Source organism: Poecilia reticulata, linkage group LG16, assembly GCF_000633615.1.
Source record: "Poecilia reticulata strain Guanapo linkage group LG16, Guppy_female_1.0+MT, whole genome shotgun sequence".
Lineage (NCBI taxonomy): Eukaryota > Metazoa > Chordata > Actinopteri > Cyprinodontiformes > Poeciliidae > Poecilia > Poecilia reticulata.
In genome coordinates this window covers 10,490,918-10,512,028 of record NC_024346.1, presented here as the reverse complement: position 1 = coordinate 10,512,028, position 21,111 = coordinate 10,490,918, and the positions used below count along the sequence as shown (strand labels likewise).

Below are 21,111 nucleotides of genomic sequence, written 5' to 3'. Positions count from 1 at the left end.
GGGACAAAAGAAGCTCTGACTCACTGCACATAAAGCACAGTTCCACCTTGCGGTGCAAAAGCCTAAAAGTAGAAAAATGCTGTACAGCACTTTGAAGCGTGTCACCGCAATGACAGAAATTGCTGTAGCGGTACAGGAGATAAATAAAACACAAAGTTGCTAGAGCACAAATCAGGTCATAAGATTGTAATTTCACTCAATATCCACACAGAGGACAAGGTAACAGGCATTAAATCCTTCTACACCTGGCAGCGGGGCATGTCCAACTGGCTGCCAGTGGTGTGGCAGCAGCAGCAGCAGACCTGGGAACTAATGCCACATGCTTTTCCTTCCTGCTGGGAACACTGACATCGAGGCTTATTGTTTTATTCTGTCACTTACTCGCTTCATGGCTGCCATAATCTAATGCAATTTAAGCCACTTAAAATTTTCTTACAGTGCACATTTATGAGTTAGTGCTGCCTGAGTTGGCCTGGTTAGGGACCCTCCTGAAGGACATCGTCAATGTCATACTCTCACTGCTTTTATGACTTACACACCACTGTGTTTTGTACTTTCTTGTGCGAGGGTTACTTCGTGTTGGGAATCCACTATATGTGGCTTAAAACCCATTTGCAGGCTTGAGCGTTTGGTACATAAGAATAGATGTTGAAATATTTCAGCTTCTGCCCTGGTGAGCGGCATGTTCTGCTTGGAAACTAATTTGATCCCCTATGGAAAGTCATCTGTGTGTGCATATATAAATATTTACAGTGTCTGACCCTTTCCATATTTCTTCTATTTTTAGTCATATTTCAAGCGTGATTTAATATTAAGTAAAGATATGTTCTAGAGGTTAGACTGTTTTCAGATTTGTGTGGCTAATGACGTTGATCCACAAAAACATGACCAGTCGTGTTGTTTATAAATTCAGTTTTCATTTACGTACAAATAGCTTTTGTGTTTACTCAGGTTGTTGTTGCCTGATATCAACATTTTAATGGTGATCTGCAATATTTAAATCTGAGGAACTCGGTAAACCAATAAGAATAAGAAAACTGTAAGGTTAGTCACATTTCTGTACATATGTGATTATTTCAATTTTTTTTTTGACTAAGCATTAATATTAATGCTTAAATCTAATATTTCACTTAGATTGTATTGACACATTTTGCTAATTTCTTAATTTGACATAAAAAGTACAGGAATGTTTTCTGCTGCTGATGCCTAACAGTATCACAACAGTGATGACTTGAATGGCTCTTTGTAGCCCTTTGTTTTCACAACTTTTGTTTTTCTTGTATTGACTGGACCGTGCAATGCACTACAGGAAAGGAAAGTAAGAAATGGATTGGGAAATGAAGGCACTCATGCTGTCCATTAAATGGCAGAGTTGTGGTTTTGCAGTAACGTCCCACAAGCAGTAGCAGGGAGGTTAGTTATTACCAGTAGTTAAACTGTATTTGTTTTTTGTGAGCTTTCATGGGCTCATTTAGGTTTGATCTATGCGCTGAGCTGTCCTTTACCAATTTATGCAGCTAATTAATTTATAGCAGGGCAGAGTATGAGCAGATATGACTTTGCATTTGCTTATAGGAGTACATAATCAATACGGCAAACTTATAAAGTGACTGTGAACGTGCAGGATAAATCACCTGGTGAGAAAACTTAGCAGCAAAAAAGACAAGGAGCAGAAAACAGATTTATCTGTCCTTTTAGACAGTAAAATGTGATGATGATCTTTACACTATTGCTTTTTCTGGACACTTCTACACATTTTCTTGTTTTATTGCCTCCATCCTCCATCCCAGTGGGCTATCGTACCAATGTAGCGCTTGTCAGGGATGGAAGAGAATATTCTGGCTGCAGAAATTCACATCGATCTACTCACCCTCAGTCCACACACAAAACTGCTGACTTCAAGCAGAAAATAAAGAGACAAAAAAAGAAGAAAAAAAAAGTCAACCCTCAGGTCTTCGTGTCCTGCACCACCCTGTCGTTATCGCAGCCATCAACACCACCGGTCATTCTTTGGTCTCTCGCTCTTCTGCGTGATTATAAATGCAGTTTACGACTGATTTTTAAGCAATTTGCTCAGATCAGATGACAGCCCCTGGCTTTTCTCTCCTGTTCAGCGTTATTTTTTACATCCCTACGTTACCCATGCTATTATCTAGCTTTTTTAAAAAAAGTTTTTCCATCCGTCTGTATATACATTGTAACGTGAGCAAAAATAAAAAGCACAAACTTGCACACATGTGCCCATATATTCCATCAGTATCTCGATCCCCACCATTTTGTGCATATCAGAGGCTCAGTCATCAAGGATTAGCCACAGACTTGATCAGAGTCATAGCTGTTGACACAGCTGATTCTGTCACATGAGGATTTAAAAGCGCCACTTAATAACACACATGTCAAGGCACTGAGCCTGGCGTCATTTTCAGGGCAAACTGAATGCTCACTGCATGGGCCTCTTGGAAAAAAAATTATTATATTTTTTTTTAAGTGATGAAAGCCCCGCACTCTACACATCCTTTCTGCACCGCCAGATAAAACATTTCAACTTGTCATGTGTGATTTACCCGTTGACACATGATCCCATCATCTGCCATTACCTGCTGCCCCTCAGGTGTGACATTATTCCAGTCAGTGGATACAAGTTCCAAAAATACTTTAGTTCATGCAAACTGGAAGCAAAATCTTCACACATCATCCACTATTGCGACGAAAAGATTTTGTCTGTCTATGGGTGTAATGATACATTCAGCTTATGTGATGATTAATGATATCAGTTTTTTGCTTTAAAAAAGTTTTCACAATAATCTGGGGAAAAGTAAGAATCCCAATTTTTTGTCTGTTTCTAGAAATAAAGGTTTCATAAATAAATCACAGGCAGTGTTTTAGGTTGTTTTCATTCCTATGAATATTAATGGCTTTCTTTGCGTTAACATTTCATTCAACACAGCCGTCTCCCTGTAACCCCTTTACTTCACTTTGTCTGTATGTTTATTCGCTCAGTTAAATTGGATGTATGTTGGAATAACCCATCACATATTACAGAAAGTGAATCATTTCTTGATCATAAAAGCTGCCAAATAGCTGATCCACTTCCAGGAGAATTAGCAAAGCAATTAGTGAAATCTTAAGTGTGTAAAAAACCAGAAATTGTGTATTTTAAATTCTCACACTACAAGCAAAGGAGCATTTTCTCCTAAAAAAAAAGCTCCACTCGGCTAATAGCATCCCCTTAAGGAGGTGGTGATAAGTGAGCACATCTAGCACCCTGCGATAAAAACATGTATTAAGTGAAAATAAGAGGATATTACCTTTGAATAAATCAGTTTAAGGCATTAGTCATTCTATCATCTTCTACATTATGCAGCAGTTTAATAAAAACATTCACATCTCATTGATTTTGAAAAGCCCTTCAAACTGGATTCTCCCCTAACACTGTCACGTTTTGCTGAGAGATACGGGTTTTGCATGCAGGAAATATTTTTTTCTGTCTCCTTCATCACTTCTGCACCTGCTAAGTTTGTTGTTGAATTGAGGAGAAGTTCAACCTGACACCAGAACATCGACAAACTGATTGCATTTGCTGAACTTAATGGGTGTGTTTGGAGCTGCATACAAATAGTGCATTCTATTATCCAATTCTGTAGAAATAAAGTCAGCCTGTGCAAAACAGTTGCAAGAACTAGAGGAAACTCCACTACTTTGTAAATTGTCCTCCTGGTATATTTTCCAGGAAGTATGCTAACAGCTTCTACTTTTTGTCAAAAAATTAAATTGTGAAAAAATGTTTATTCCCTAGGATAAAACCATTTACCCAAGTAAGGATTTAATTCACTCTGTTTCAGCAAATAAATCAGTGTTTGCACTTTTAGACAGCAACAGCAGAAGGGTATTCAATGTTATATGCCTTGTATTTGTTTGAACCTGTAGACCGAGGCACTGTGATTTGATGCATTGCAATATTAACTGTTCAATAAGCAAGGCGGGAGCACATTTTACATTTGGTTTTTCATCACACGGACTTAATTTATAGAGCCTTTTCATCAAAGCCTGCACCAAGCTGCAAGATCAATGGGCGTCATGTCTCTTGATGTAGATTGATACCGGACGGCGGGAGGAATGGTAGCTATTCTGCTCGTGTCTGTTTACAGTTTTACATGAATCTAAGCTTTTAGGAGTCGGAGCTTTAACTCTCCCCGGCCGCGCTAAGACACATCTGATCCCCTCCTTCACTTGGCTGATGTCAGTCGTATCATTAGAATAAATGAATCACCATATTGCAGCCTCTCTACTCCTTCACTTCATGCATATGAGAGGAGGCGTCTGTTGGCAGAAACTTGTGCACACTATGTGGTGTTTTATTTCCCATTTATTGACCTCTGCACATGAACACACGCATTTAAGTTATTCAAATGTAGTCCAAATTCACACAAATGAGTGTCTGTGTTCCTGGTTAGGCCTTCCAAACGAGGGCCTAATTAGTTAATTAGCTTGTTACGCCAGTTGCTCCCAGGGCGACCGGTGTGGGCTGGCTGTCATTTACAGCAGGAATAGCAAAAGAAGGGCACCAGTGAGGGACTGGGAAAGGAAGGAGAAGAAAAATGTGGTGGCTACTTGTTGATTTATCAGAGTGTGTCGACATTTCATGCTGTGATGGTCGCCGTTCCACCCTCCCACCCCCCCCCCGACCTCAGCCTCATAGCTGAACTCAGGGTGAAAGGGTGACTTTCAGTTAGCAGAATGAGTCTAATTAATCAGCAAGGAGGTGATCTGTAGTAGGAACCAGGAGCGTTGCCTGCACGACACTGTGACAGAGCGAGGTATTTTCGCTGCTTGTGTAACCATGTCATGGTGACCTTCATTCCTACAGATGGTCTGGACCAGAGGTCACACAGAAAGCTCATAATCATTGTCACACTCATTATTAAACATTGTTGCTATCTTTTTTCTACACTGGACGTATTCCAAGTGGCATGAGTATTATATCTTTATCTGAGGTATTTGTCAGCACATGTCAGCGATAGTCTACAGTGGACTTTATTAAAATTTTATCTCTTATGATTCCTATCATAAGATATACAAGCCAGGGTTTCAAATATTTACACAAGATGTTTTTTTTTTGTTTGTTTTGTTTTTTCTTTGGTGGGTTTTTGATGGAGCAAAATTCTGGATGAAAACTTGAAAATGATTACGGTATACACAGTCAGACCCAAAAATACCTTTACATGACAGTTACAATATTAACTGTCACATAAACTTTTATTTGAACAACTCAGGTGATTTTAGAGAACAGAAATATTTACTTCATTACACATATTACTGATGCACCTTCCAAGACATATGACTCAACTCTGTACCTGAGGAAATCGGGTTCAAACATACTAAGTATAAACTATGTTTTCAAGTGAGGTCCCATGTAAAACACCTAATGTTCATAACTATGGTAAACAATTATATATTGACAGTTATTGATTTGTGCATTCACAGATATGCTGGTTGTGAGTCTGTCATGTTCCAATCGGTTACCACTGATGAGGTCTCTTGACACTATTAGGAACATTAACATGAATCTATTATGGTAAACAAGAAAAAAATATTAAGGAATGACAACACACACCTTTTTGATATGAACAATCATTTTGTTAAAATTAGGGAGCCTTTTTGACAAGTCTTGCATGTGCATTTGTTTTTTCTTCTTTTTCCAGAATTAAGGAAGACATGCTTGTTGGTGTTCATGGCTAATAGAAGTTGTAAAGGATCTAATCTTCCTCTGTCTCCAACTGAGAAGCTTGCATAATTGTGCGATTAATAAAAGAATTAAGCTGGTATATTAAAAATGCTTACACATGCAGTTTCTTATAAAGGTCACAGAGTTTTATTTAATCTTTCTCACTCAAATGGAAGTCAAATATGAACATAGAAATCATTAGGGTCAAATATTGTATTAGGAAATAAGCTATTAAACTCTCATATAACATTAGTGGTGTCTTTGGGTGATACAATGGTCCTCAGTGGTAAAATTGTCTACTCTGAAGAGCTTTAGACTACTTTCTGTTGGCCACAGCAATGCCTGCGTTGCAACAGCTTAATTAGTCTGCTCTCTGATTTTGCTAGTTCACTTATTTGCACAATGTGAAAACGGGAGGAAATGCACATGAGAGCATGTAATGACATGCAAATGTAATATGTACTATGTGGAGAGCTTGTTTGGTGTGTGCGTCTGCACTGTTTATATGTATGAGGTGTGGGTTTGAGTTACTGGAAACAGCGTGGGTGTTGATGGTGCATTCATATTGGCAGTGGACTCTGGCAGGTCTCCCTCTTTAGGCTAAAATGTTTGCACTTGACTAAAAGCAGAACACCCACATGCTCACAGGCCTTTCATAACTACCTTACTGTTACACAAGTTGAATGCTGATGCCAGCAGCTTCGCGGGATTTCGTCTCCTATTTCTCCTTGTTTCTTTGTTGCGATAACGGCATCATAGAACGTTTCAGAAGCAAAGTTCCACACACGATGCTACAAGGGCACAATTATTGTCAGATCCATTGGCTTTCTATTCATCACCGTAGCATTGTGTTTTGTTTAATTGACTGTGAACCTGCTGGTGTGCATCCAGCTTGTGTTCGGCAGACGCCAGGCCTCACAAATGAGTCTGGGGGGAAATAAGATGAGGCAGTGAATTAGCCAATTCGCATGCATGTCAGAGTACCACATTTAGTGTGATAGCGCAATGATGGACTTAAAAGACAGCGGGAAAAGAACAATCTGAAATATTCACGACAACAAGACTTTCTAATTGACTCTTCACTTTTCTTCAGTGTTTACCATTAGCTCAGGGGAGGCTATGCCTTGTGTTTTTGTTTTTTTTTTCCTTTTATTCTGTTGCATGCGGAACCAATTTGTCACTCCAGAACTAGAGAGCACTTGAAAAAAAGAAGTTACAGCTGGGACAAAGATTTTGAATCAGTCATGTGGTTTCAGTGCTAATAGCTGGTAATTGTGGTCCATTTTAATCTGAATAATTGTGGCTTATAGCTAATAAAAAAACATTCCAAAAATGTGTTCTCAGAATTTTATGTTTTTATATCAGACTAATTAAAATATTTATTTAGTGTTGGACCCTGGATCAATGTAGATACTCCATCATCTGGGATAAGAAAAGACTTCAAGTACTACATTTTCTTGACCCGGGTGAACATCTACACAAGTCCAGTGGCCTTGTATTGGCCTTCTACTTAGTACTTAAGTAAAAGGTCACTGGACTTCTGAACTGTAGTTAAGAGCCAAAGAAGTATCTTGAATGAGAGGTGAATCATCTTCAAGAAACATGAGAAGTTTAGTTACCTTCTATTTAAGTACTTAGTATTGTCCATTGATGACACAGTATATTCATTAAGTACTCAGCATGTTTCTCAAAAGGGTTTGGATCAGCTAAGGCTGCTAGCAAATGAAGTATGGCCAATACATAACACAAAAAACATGTTTTGGTACTTTGGTACATAGCTCCGCCCATCACCTAGCAACTCAAGTCGAGCGCCAGGACGTTTTTTTTTAGGTGAATAGAGGTAGTATTAGTAAAGGGGCCTCCTCTAAATACAACAGAAGTACCACGTGCACAAACAATTTGAATGTTCTGTCAATAAAAGAATGGACGGTCTTTTGTATTGGCCATCTGTGGCTTACTTTCCTTGTGAAGGATGTCAATTACTACTGTCATGTGAACAGTGTTGTCCATGATTGTGTGTCCCATAACATAATTTCTACATTAAGAATGCTGTTTTTATTAGTGCTATCTAACATTCTGATTTTCTAAAAACAAAAAAAAAAAAAAACTGAATGCTGATATTTCTCATTTTGAAATATGTTTGGAAAAAATCAGTGAAACTATATTTTATTGAGATGCAGCTGCGCTTTGTAAAACTTTTTGAACCAACAATCCATGTGAGCACAAGAAAAAAAAAATGCACAGCGTGATTCATGTTTGTGTCTTTTATTTATTTTATTTAGCTGTAGCTTCCAGAAAAAAATGAGTCACTGCATATCTGCAAAAAGACAGTCTGTGACATAAAGTGGCACGCAGGAGGTCACAGGTCACTGAGTGTAATAGTCCCCGATAAGCAGAGCACTCAGGGCAACCCATGGGTTTGCCTTGCTTGTCGTGGTCAGTATGAGCTTGGGTGTGCGTACCTGTGTGTCTCTGAGTGTCAGAAAAAATACTGTAAGCCAGTGTGAAAGGCACACAAAGCGAGTGGCATTTCCCTCCTACTTCCTTTCTATTTTAACTCTCAGCCCATCAAATGTCCTATTGCTTTAACATCACTTTGTCACTTCCTCCACAACACCACTGCAGGGCACATTTCATTAGCTGCTATTTTCAGCCGCAGCCCTTGTTGTCTTCCTCAAATTATACTTAGTTATGAGCCTGACTTCAATAATTCTGTCAGGGTTTCAGTCTCTTTTGACCCCTCGCTCAGAAGGTGGTTCGTGGAGTTCAATCATGCGTTGGTTCCAGCTTGCTGCCTGTCGCTCATATTGACAGGTTTTGTTTTTTTTTAACGTGTCCACACAGTGAGTGGTCTGCCACCGTGCATTTTCATGCTACCAGAAAATGGAAATAGCACTTGATTTTCCATTCTGAATGACATTAAAGCTTTACAAGTGTGACTTGACATGGCAGGGTAGATGTGCTAAAAGCCAAAGGAGGGCCTTTGCTCACAGTGAGGGACACAGCATCCGTACTTCAGGATGAATGTTTTCTATAAGCTCTATAAGTTGCTGGGGTTGTTCAGATAATTAGCAAATTAAGTGGTTTCTCTGTGTAAGTTACTAAGCCCATCATGTTTGCCTCCTAGCAAGCTGATACTGACAGACATGCATTTAATAACTATAATTAGCAATATCCCATTTTCCCTCATTCTGACAAGAGTTCATCTGCATACAAAAAGGCTGTTGTGTCAAGATTTATGTCCAGGCTAATCCATTTCTTTTGCTGTCAGAAACCCCATTATCCATATAGATATGGTGAATCTTATCATATGCACTGCATCCATTCATGCAAATGGACTTGAATTTACATAAGATAAATTATTATCTGCAAGAATTGTTACCAGTACTGCACTATAGATAAGTTTATTTTTTAATAACTACAATTATAAGACATGTTAACACTTTGCATATATGTTCTAGCATTCATGACATCAAATGATCTTTCATGTGAGTAAATTTTGCCAGTGTTTCACTGGCCAAAGACCAATGACATAAATTTACTTAAGTTTTAAAAGATAAATAATTTCAGGGTCTTTCCCCGCAAATATTTTTAGAAGTCAGTTTTTCCTTCTTAATCATTTAAGTTTCTAATAACATAATTATAATGATATTGTCTGCATTTAAATCTTTTTGCTTGAGCCTACCGGAACCACATGAACATTTCGGGACTTTCTCTCTTTAGAACATTCAATTTAAAAAGCTGTCATTTATATATTGTTGTGAAAATGAATTGGATATTTTATCCATGACTCTAAAAATATATACAAGCAATCTTGTTAAAAATGGTGGCATCAATCATTGTTGAATTACTGAATGAAGCAGACAGGAAGTTATTTCATTTCAATTAACTATTGATATTTGTGTTTTGATATGGTTAAAACCAGACATTTTCTTTGCTTAAATTGTCATTTTCTTTGCTTAATTTGTGATATAGGGTTTAGAGGCCTTGTTTATTCTTTCTCTGAATCAGACGACGCTAACAGCAATAGAAAAAGATGACATAAGTTTATTGATTTTGTTGTTTTTTTTTTCCGAAATGACCCAAAGTCAATCAATATAGGATTCAGTTCGAGAGATGTCGGTGGGATCTTTGCTATGATGTTACACCAAAGAAAGATGTTGCTATGATTCCACAGTCTGACAAAGTCTTGGGTTAATATACAAAATAGACATAAGTCAGACACTGAATCAGAGTCATGTCTTGAATCTTTAAATACACTTCTAAGTCAAGTTTCAAGTAAGCTGAACTCAGGTCTTAGGTACAAACTTATGCGAAAACTAACATAAAACAAGAAGACTGGAAAAAACCTGCAAAAGCCTTAAACAAAAGAATTCACACGAAAGTGAAACTTAGGTGGCTAAGGCAGGACAAACCACCCCTTCCAACTTGAGAAACACGTAAGTGGTCAAATTAAGATCTAGTAACTTTTCCTAGTTTGAACTGATTTGACACACACCAATGACAGCAGAACTGCACCTCTGGCTCAAGTCCTGAGTGATTTGCAGGGCCAGTGGAAGAAGGTGGGCTTATAGAGACCAATAACAAATTAAATTGTGCCACGTTTAAAACTCCTGAATGAATTTTACTGTTAGACTACTTCAATTTAAAACTATAAAAAAGACACTTCAATAAAACAATAAAACAGAAGGTTAGTTCATAACACAAGCTCAATTTGTCGGCCCTCTCTGTTTGTAATTATCCATCAGAAAGCATTGTTTTATCCAGCTTGATTTTAAAAAAATCAAAGGCTAATTATTTTTCAAGGATTGTAGAACTGTTCCATTATTTAATCAATCTAAAAACATCTGTGTTTCCCTAAATTTGTAAAGTTTTTAAGCTGTTCATAATTATATTCACAGTCAAAAGGAACTAAATCTGTGGTGCTACCTGTAAGCATCCACATGTTCTAGAAACAGGCCTGGCGTACTTGTTTTGGAAAGACTAAGCACAGAACACAAAGGAAACACTGAAATGATGATGCTTAAAGGAAATTGCTGAGTTTGTTAAAGGGAAAACAAACTTTTTTGTAAGATTTCCACAAACAATCAAATGAGACATCAAAATATGAGTCAATTATCAATGAGTGATATCAAAACAGAAAAGAAATACTAGCATACCAATACAGATGAAATCTTCCACATTGTCAATCCTGAGAGAGATGTATCAGCCAGGTTCCATGCTGTGCAATGTTTAGCTTTAGACATGCTTTTGTGTTTTACCAGAATCATTTAAAAAATCATTCAATTCATCAGGAACTTTAAACACATTTCTGTAGCTGTTTAGTGCCACAGGCTCCCCCACAGCCAATTAATCTCTCTCACAGCCAAGGACAAATATTAAAGCATTGTGTGAAATTTTCTTGAAAAATTGCACGTAGTGCTTGCTGCAGCAATCTGTGTCTTAATACAGTCATGTTTTCCCAGGCGTGTGTGTGCTCCCAAAGCTGTGTCCTGTACAGTTTGTTTTTTTCTTTTTTTCCCCCAAATCTCGTAATGTATACCAGGCTGACAGGCTGAAACCCAATTAATTTTGTACTGGAACAAAGTCAGTTGTTTTGTAGGAACAAATTATTAGCAACTGTCCTGAAAAAAATTATAGAAGAGACTCCAGTGTCAGCACATAATGTAAACATGAAATCCACTTCCACTGTTGAAAGGTTACGCATTATGATTAGACATTCTTAAGGTGAAAAACTGTCTAAAACATGGAATTAGGAAGAGAAATTAAAACGGACAAAATTGAATTTGCTAAAAAAAAAATATTCAGGGGAGCACCTAGCACTCTTATCAATGATAAAAGCCATCTGGAAATTGATGAATATGCTTCTCACATGTTTAAAAGTTAAGTGTTCTTTTTGTCTCCATAAAGGTAGTTATACTAAAGTACAAGTCATTACACTTTAGCATTTGCTCAAATTTGACCATAACATTTTTGAGAAGCATGCCTGCCAGTTGAGCTTATCTAATGTCTGGGATTCTGGGATGAATAAGATGTTTTTTGTTGTTTCTTGCCTGGGATTTAACATTAAATGAAAAGAGAATCACTCCTTTTCAAGAAAAGACATTTAAAGTGACATAATGACATGGTGCGGAGATGGAGGTCAAATTGTATAAAACCAGCTGGTTGTTAACTGCTTTTTATAAAGCCACTTAAGAACCATAGTGAATACTGGAACCACTTTGGTGGTAAAACTTGATTAACCGCTTCAAACAATGCTAAAAGGGAAAATTCACAATACTGTCCATAAATGTCATCTTTCTTTTGAAACATAATGTAAAGCCTGTTATGAAAATTGTATATAAAAGATAGCGTAAGTAGAGCAAGGAACATATATTTCCCATAAGAACATCTACTGCCAATTATTTATAAAGTGAGATCTTCATTCAAGTGTAGTACTGTGCAAATCTTGAACAAACATTTTTCAGTTCATGCTTCAACAATAACATTAACAATTACATTTCATATAAAATTATTCTATTGATGACTTGGTTTGTTTAATGCATATTAAACTAAAGTACAGTATGCTATGTATTTTCATCATTTTAGTGCATTTTAGCAATTTTAACGAAAGCAAAATAAAGTAAAAATTTACTTCCAGTGATATTTTGAAAAATGTGGGGCTAGTACTTTAGTATGTGTTGTTCCATCCATCCATGCATACATACATGCTTTTTCTGAGAGTTACTAGGTTACAGATATTCAAACCCTTTTAGGATTTAGGATCTGCAATTAGCCTAATATGAATATTTTTAAACTTGGGGAGTAAATTGGAGTATGTGTTTGCTTTAAAACTGAAGGCTTCTTCTCTCATAAAAATCTTTTCAGTACATTAAAGAACAGTAAAGACAAAGCAGATTATTTAAGTTGTGCATCATCAAAACTAAAGTTTTATGATGATGAACATCATTTTGTTAACAGAAAATTTAGGACAGAAAATCTGTTACATTTTTTACGGATATATTCCTGTATGGCTTCTATAACTGTACAAATGTTTGTAGTATATTCTGGTAACTGGTTTGAAGGTTACGTGGGAGATCTGTCTATTTGTAGCTCAAATAGTTTTTCTGCAATACCCTGAGCTTTAGCCCTTCTGAGCCTAATTTATCTGAAAAGTGAAAGTGAAAAAGTGAAATCATTAGCTTTCATTTGTTTATACAGCTGGAAAGGTTTCTTTTGAGGACAATTATGTCCCAGATCTTTTTTTTTTTCTTTCCACAGAGCAAATCACCACCTGGCATCTAAGCCTTCTTAATATCCACGCCTCCTGGATCAGCCCAAGCTGTGCCAAAAACTCATTAGAAAATCCACTAAGTAGAAATGAGTGTCACGGGACAGTAGGAATAGGGAGTAAGCGATACCACAGACTTTACAAATTTTAGTGAGCAGAGACCTCACATACATACAGAGGCAGTGTTTTTTTTTGCACGCTTGAAATTGCACCAGTCTCTTTGAGCAATACACATGGGTAAGCATTAGTGTAGTGACAAAAAGACTTCAAAGACTGATCCTCCAGGAAACAGGCTGTATCAAAGGCAAGGACCATCATAAAACATCTATGTTAAGACCTGCATTGACACATAAAACACCCTTACACGTCCTATGAATCAAAAGTACAGTTCATCAGTACTGCCTGTCTACCAGTGCATACGTAATGAGGCAGCTATGGTCTGCAAAGCAGAAGTGTTAACACGCTTGAATGCACTAATTAAAGGGATCACTGTAAATCATCTCTGCGGCTGCTTAGCGGTCGAACCCTCTCCGACGTTCTGACCTTTGCCAGTCAACTATACTCTTTGCACCCTCCTTCAAGACTAGTTCACTAGATTCAGGCTAACAAGCTATTAGACCGTCCAGATGGCTACGGTGGCAGAGGAAACAGGCTTAAACGAGGCTGGTTCATTGTTGGTGTGGACTTTGTGTGTGGCAAGATGTCTGAAACCATTTTTTCCTCCCTGGGAGCTGTCTCAATCTCATAGTTGCACGCTGATATGAAGTGAAAAAGAGAATTCCATGCGTTTTCCTTGAAGTTATTTCACAGGCACTTATAATTTCTTTAGAGGAAGGAAGAAGAAAGCTGATGCTTCTGCTGCTGTAGTTTCCCCCCATTCCCCCATCACAGGCACTCCAGAAAGAAAGCAAACTGGAACAAAGAGACAATTGGGACAAGCACAAAAATAAATCTTATTTAATCAGGTTTGTTTGCCTATCTTTCACTGGAGGTGTTTACTTCTTCCCTTTAAGACAGGCAAGAGCTCTGGCACAAGCATCTTGCTTATCTGTTTTACCCACGTTAAGAAGTAATGCCGCTCTCCGAATGAAGAACTTCAGATGCTGTTTAATTATCATCTCATTAAGACATGTCTTCTGGACTTAAAAACCAAATTGGAAGAGGCATTGAAAGTCATTATTTAAATGACCAGTTGAATTTGATAATTAAAATGAGGTGTGGGAAGGAAATGAGGAAGCCAGTTGGATTCTCAGGAGGAAGTTGGACCAAACCTGGTGCTGGCTAACCTTTTCCTGGGAGATTGTCTAGCCCGTAGAGTCCTCAACATGCTCCCACAGCTGCAGGCTCAGTAGGAGACCCCGGCACTAGAGTACCAATTTAGAGCCAACTTGGATGATTGATTAATGGAAATAAGACTGGCTAAGCACATGGAATGCTGAATTTCTTGCCAGAAGAACTAATTGGTGAAATCAAACAATTCTGCAAGAGGGATACTGGGTTTCAATGAGTTTTGCAAGCATTCCACCAGTGTTGTGGTATGAATACATGTTGAGTAACATGAAGGAACAACACAGAAGGGTCAAACTTGGGAGTCAGTTTTCCAGCCCCCAAGGAAATCAGAGTTCTTGCCTCTCAACAGAGAGAAACCCTACTGCCTGTTTCAAAAAGCACTTCTATGTGTGTTTTCTGAAAGGACTAAGATGACATGAGGAGATTGAAGTCAACCCACCGCTGTTACATCTCTGAGGTTTCGAGAGAGGTAGTCTCAACCCTGTAATGGCTGACTTAGGTAAGGGTTTGCCAGCTTTGTGTACAGTTTGTTTGTAAGGCTTTATATTTTTCCTGCTGAGTTGCACTTTTTGTCTCCTTTGGTTTCACAATGCCAGCTTGATTTTTAAAAAGCTCTTGGGCATTGAACGTGGCCACTGCGATTGATAATTTATGAGCAGCCGAGAAGCTAAGAGCGGGGCCTGTGTTTACAATTTTATGATAGAAGTGTTTTGTGAAAAAGAGGTTGACTTGTGTAAGGGCTAGCCTCATTCAGAACTCAAGGGTGCCATGTACTGATGATGAACATTTTGTGCAACAAGCTGAAACGCATATTTAAAGCACACCAAGTATGCCACAGCACAGTGCTTCATGTGTATTATTTTTTTTCGAAGAACAAAGGGAATAGGTAGTGGTGAAGTGCAGCAAGGCAGAACGGATCTTTGGACTTCAGCTAAGAAGGCAATTTTCTTAAATTTTTTGTTTCATTCCACATCTATCGGTAAAAGTTTGAAAGCTTACCCATGTGTGGGACAAGATGACCTTCACTGGCATTTTACAAATGGCAAGAAACGGCTTAGATTGTCTTTGCACCTCTTTAATGGAATTTCTTTGTGAAAGGTTTGTGTTAGGTTCATAAACACAACTATCATATTCTAATTTTAAAAATAAAAAAAAGGACTTTGATTTTTTGCACATCAGTATCAGGCACTTTGCCACAGATAGTGGCAGGACACACTGGTCTGGGTACCATTTAACCCGCATGACACTCCCTGATTCACACAGGCTGCCTGACAGAAACACTAAGTGAACTGACAGTGACTCGTGGCAACATAAAGTCTCATTACAAACAGAAAGGAGAGAAACCCCACATAAACATCCCACATTCTTTGGATGTATGCAGGTATAGGTTGGATACTAAGTTTGTTCTGCACAAAATCATTCCTTTTTAGCTGAAAACGGAATAACCTTTAATAAGAGTCAGCGAGAGAAATGTAATGAATAGAGGCAAAAATGGTCCATCTTGCAAGACCTGAGTGGGTGTGTTTGACTTTTTCAGATCAATAGCTCCTACAACCAAGCCATGAAAGAGAATTTGTGAAGCATAAAGGGCAGACATGTTGGTTTAGTTCCAAGTGCCCAACCTAAGTCTAGTAATCCTTCAGTATGATTTTCTTTGGCAATTAATTTCTATTATTTTTTCATGCAGGTTTGCAGCTCTTTGCTAATTGTTGTGTTTTGTAGTGTTTACTAATCTAAATTTTCTTTTTTTTTCTGTGGTGCTTTTCACCTTCTTTACACAATTACATTTCTGTATGTGTTTCAGTAACTGTTCAGCTTCCTCTCTGGCCCCCTTTTACTAACTCCACACACACATCCATGCACACGCGCTCACACACGCGCACACTCTGTGCCACAGTGCCAGCTGTGTGATGAGCCAGGGGGCTGATAAGCAGTGGTCAGCTTCTCTCCAGATGGCAGCCTGAGCATCAGCTGCCTGCGGGGGAAGGTGGGCTTGTGTGTGGTGTTGGTATGGGAAGAGATTACAGCCTTCATGCAATTCCAGGTGAAAATGGGAGCACACAAAAGAAAATCAATTGTCAGCGGCATGCTATGGTGTGACTGCTTGAGCCACTGATCGACAAACACAGCCAACTCTGTGCTGCGTGGTTACCAAGAGTGACTTTGTTTCACAGGTTGGATTTTATGGAATTGGTTTCGCAAGTGATGTGCTTGCCACCTCCTATGACATTCCCTTGTAGTGTTAGGTTAGTGCATAGGTGTCCAGCCTCAGACCTCAAGGGCCACTGTCCTGTCCGTTTCAGATATGTTTCTGCTCCAACATGGCTAATTCAAATGGTCCAACTAACTTGGACCTTCTGAATTAGCTTCTTCAGCGTGTTAAAGTTTTGCAGAAGCCTGTTAATGAACCATCATTTGATTCAGTGTGTGTTGAACTAAGGCCTGGTAAAAACCAACCCCTTTTTCTTTGCTTTGCTTTGTACAGGTAGTCTGGACCCTCAGATGTTGAGAAACGATTGCTTGCCAGTTGCTAATGTTTGGCCATGACCTATGTAATGCGCCAATTCGGCGCAATGAAGCTTATCGCACATTTCCTGCACTATGAACAACCATTCCTGACTGGGAAGAGAGAAGCTGAACGAGATGGCTGTTAATGTTAATTCAATATTTGGAAGAGTGGACTACATGGCTTTATTCACTTCCTCTGCTGCCATTGCTAAAACTACAGATAGTCTACGACAGGGGTCACCAACTCCAGTCCTCGAGGGCTACCGTCCTGCAACTTTTAGATGTGTCTCTGCTCAAACACACCTGGATCAAATTCCAGCCTATTGCAGAGTGGAATGAATGCTGGTGAGGAAATTCATTCATTTTGGAGCAGAGGTGAATCTAAAAGTTGCAGGATGGTAGCCCTTGAGGACTGGAGTTGGTGACCCCTGGTCTACGATAAGAAAACATTGCAGAAAATTGACATTTTTCACAAGTCCTCCCTCTGTTCGCTGATTGACCCACTTGAAATTCATTCTGAGAAATTGAGCTCAATGGGAGAAATCCCAGTTGGAGCACTGAAGGGAGATGATAATTAAACGGAATTGCGTAGGAAAGTAATGGCCAGACAAGCAGAACTAACAAAAGGCGAAAAAACTTCCTTTGAGGACTGAATTTCAACCCCACTGGCTTAGTTGAAGACGCCTCAGTTGGATTTGCCTCTGTGATCTAAACATGAACAATGCTGCTTGTTCAGATTAATCACACTGGTTTTGTAACCACATGATTTTGTCAAATTACATCTAGAACAAAAAAAAAAAAAACATCCTCCCACAAAATTTGCCTCATCATGAATCATCAATGTGCCATCATATAGCAGTATGTGATATGACCCCATTTCTTTTAATCTAAAAAGGCTGTTGTTTAAGCTAACGTGCTCAGTCACAGTCTTTGCTTATTTCTGTGGGTATTCACAGCAGGGTCTAAATGAGGGGCCAAGGTGAGGAAAAAACTCTTAAAACTCTGTGTTTTCAAAATTTTCTTGTAGAACTCCTCAGAACTAACTTTTTAACATATAATTAAAATATGTTACCGATGCTTCTTCATTAAAAAAAACAACAGCATTTGTTTGCAAATTATCTAACAGTAAAAAAAAAAAATTAGAGATTAATTGTGTTCCATGCGAAGGCTCAAACCATTTTCTCAGATGCCTACCCCCTCTTGAACACCCCTTCCTCTTAAATTTGAATCCTAACAAGGACTAAACTCTCTCAGCAGCTCCTACATCCACTTCAGACAAGGCTTGTTTTCTTAGAGCTGTCGGTGGGAAAAGCCAGTGCCGGCTATGGAGGGTCTCCAAGGGACTTGTATGAGAGGCGTATGAGAGAAAAGGCAGTGGGGGAGTCAGAGTGGAAAGTGAACGTTTGGGAGAGAAAGGAGGGAGGGAGGAAAGAGAGACCCCTTGTGCATAACAATGAGGAGACCATTCAATTAGCATCGCTTTATGGCCCCTGATGTTGATTACCTCAGACAGGCCAGCAAGTCCCATCCTTTTACTGATTAAAACCAAGAGGAGCCCAGCAACGAGACACTCGTAAGGATTGGTCAGACGTTGGAGGCTTTCTAATTTCTGTTTCATAAGTAAGGAGAAACAAGGTCAATGTATGCAGCGAAATATAGCCCACTTGTATTTGTCACTCTTACCACCAGGTAACAGGATGTAAATGAAACACAAGCTGAAACAGTAGTCACTTTGTGTCTTTTTATAATGGCCCTGATACATATGTCTTATATAATTCATCTCTGCAAAGAAAAGTGGCGCTCAACATGTGATTATTTGCACTCAGAAATGTCATTACCCCCCACAGAGTAATCAGGCTGGCTTCCAGACAAACTCTGTGCTGATTGCAAAATGTGTCAACCATGCCAGTCCTTGATGATGGGCTGCCTATGCAAGAATTATGGCGGATTATTCCCAAATTAGAAACTGGACGCAGTTCAGCGCTCTCCAACTCCAACTCAATGAGGACAACAGTAATCTTAGCTACCACTTAAAAGCAAGCTGATGTAAAGAGTACTGCATAGAGTTTTACAGTGGAAATAAAATATTTCTGGACATTACTCTATGCTGTGTGATGTAATACTTTGCTCTACTACTTGTTGTTCAGGATAAAGTTGCTTGGGGCTACAAAAGCTTCAGAGACGATAGTGAAAAGAAAGCAGCATCGCTGTCTTGCACCACTAGTGGCCGCTAGTAATTCATAAGAGCATGCATTATTATATTCACCTGGCTTACAAGTAAGACAGGTGAATGCAATAAACACTCATTTACTCAATGTTTGTCTCACTCCTTGTTAATGGTGTTGTGCAACAATGGGTTTGCTTTCACTATTATTAAGTAAGAGTTGGTAACAAAATTAGTAATTTAATCAAAACAACTTATCTGTAAAATGTAAGAATGTATGAACAATTCCAATATTTTGTTAAAATACTTTATTCAACAAATTCACTAAGCTTGTAATACAACTAAACTAATAAGGGAAATTAAATCAAAGACTTGAAGATAAAAAAAAAAAATTAATTAAGTATTTGTTTTATTAAATAATTTGCTGCACTAGAAACCTATACCCTTTAGATAAGTGATTCCTAATGTATCACCTAGCCACTGAAGTGACTTAGAGGGATTGCTAAAATTGTGCTGCATAGCAACACTAAGTCCGACATGTAATTTTAAGCACTATTAATATTAATAATGTGTTTATGAGCACCTATGGTGGTGATCATGACTGGTTGTGACACAAAGTAAATAGTGGCTACTTTACTTTTAGCATTAGCAGACAGTTTAGCTTCCCAATTAGTTTTAGTAGGTGAGATAATGAAAACACAATTCCTATCAGAAATCAACTTATTGGCTATATCAAAAATATGTTTTAATCAAATGTGATAAAGGTATAAATACATCTGTGTTCACTATATTGTATGAAGATGTGCAGCACAGTATAGGCACCCAAACTGCCTATACAGTTTGGGTGCCTATACAGCCAAACTGTATGACATCTCTACATGAGACATGTCAAAGACAAGGATAACTTTATGAATCTATTATTAATGGCCTGTCAGCTGGCCAGTATATAGCATACCATATAGTCCTACACATGGCTCAAGACATTAGGGCAGCTTGAGGGTAAGTCAGATGCAGCAAGGAAACTTGTTGCACAAAGCAAAGTGAGTGTTCTCAAGTGCACATTTAGCTGATAAACTGACCATGTGTTTACAAATGAGTTCACAGGGCAGCTTGCTGTTTTTCCAAGTTGAAAATAAAATGCAACTGTTCCCCAACCAATGGTCACTGACCTTAAGAGCACCTGTAAACATCCCCATAGATGTGAAAAACTGATGCGTAAAAGCACACTCAAAGAAAAGTACAACTTTGAGTCCCACAGTGTTCTGACCTTCATCTATAAACTGGTGTCCAAACCCATGCATCTAAAACAAGTGCAAACCTGTTGCAGCAGCGAAAATAGCTTACTGATAAGCACCTCTGAACTATCACATCTCAAAGCCCATCACCAAATAATAATGAACTTCTTGCAAATAAACGATTCCATGCATGTCATAAAGCACAGGGGAAAAAAAATTTGGTTTTCTATTAAGTTTTTATTTTATTTTTCCTGCAATAGCAGCATTAATCCTTTAATTTTACACTCAAAGAAATCTGATCAAATACTTACCTAATTCTTTAACATTATTTTAAGACCATTTGCAGAGCTTTTGCTTCATTTTTCTGACTGAAAAAAGTTCCAATGACCATGTTAATGCGAGAAAAAGGGCAATGACCAGGGTAAGCGGCCTGTGAAAACATGTCAATGTATTTTTTACCAACTTGTATTAACAGAGTTTGCTGCTTATTTAATTATTCATCCCAAAGCCGCTGACCCACTCAATTAAATTTCCCAGGCTTCTGTATTACATTTTTCCTTTTCTTCAAGAATGCAGAGGAAATAAAGCAATTTCAATATTCAAACAGTTGCAGGGAGGCATAAACAAGCGGAGGAGAACTGGTAAATGTGATTGCCTTGGTAATTAGAGACAGAGGGCGAAAAGCAGTGGATGAAAGGGAAAGGGGAATGGACGAGCGGATGCGTTAGTCATATCTGAAACGCATTCGTGACAAGATTATGCAAAAGAAAAATAGGAGGAGATTACAAAGGGGCGAGAGGGGAGGAGACAAATGGGAAGTCGTAGGAGGACGAAGAAACTGGATGTGGTTTCGTAGCCCTAAGGTGTATGCTTAGGCTCCTGTGACCTCAGAACTGAAAGGCCAGAGGATTAGCTTTTT

At 38.4% G+C, this 21,111-nt stretch overlaps 1 protein-coding gene across 2 annotated transcripts in view; it reads left to right on the top strand.

Annotated features, from left to right (window-relative positions):
* Positions 1 to 21,111, top strand: part of iglon5 (IgLON family member 5) — a 119,288-nt gene that overhangs the window by 49,542 nt on the left and 48,635 nt on the right. The window contains exon 1 of one of the 2 annotated variants that reach the window (XM_017309610.1): positions 14,712 to 14,784. The exons of the other annotated variant lie outside the window; for it this stretch is intronic. Coding sequence (XP_017165099.1) covers positions 14,772 to 14,784 — 13 coding nt within the window. The 5' untranslated portion in view covers positions 14,712 to 14,771. Of the gene's footprint in view, positions 1 to 14,711; positions 14,785 to 21,111 lie in introns of those variants that run through there. 2 annotated transcript variants of the gene reach the window in all.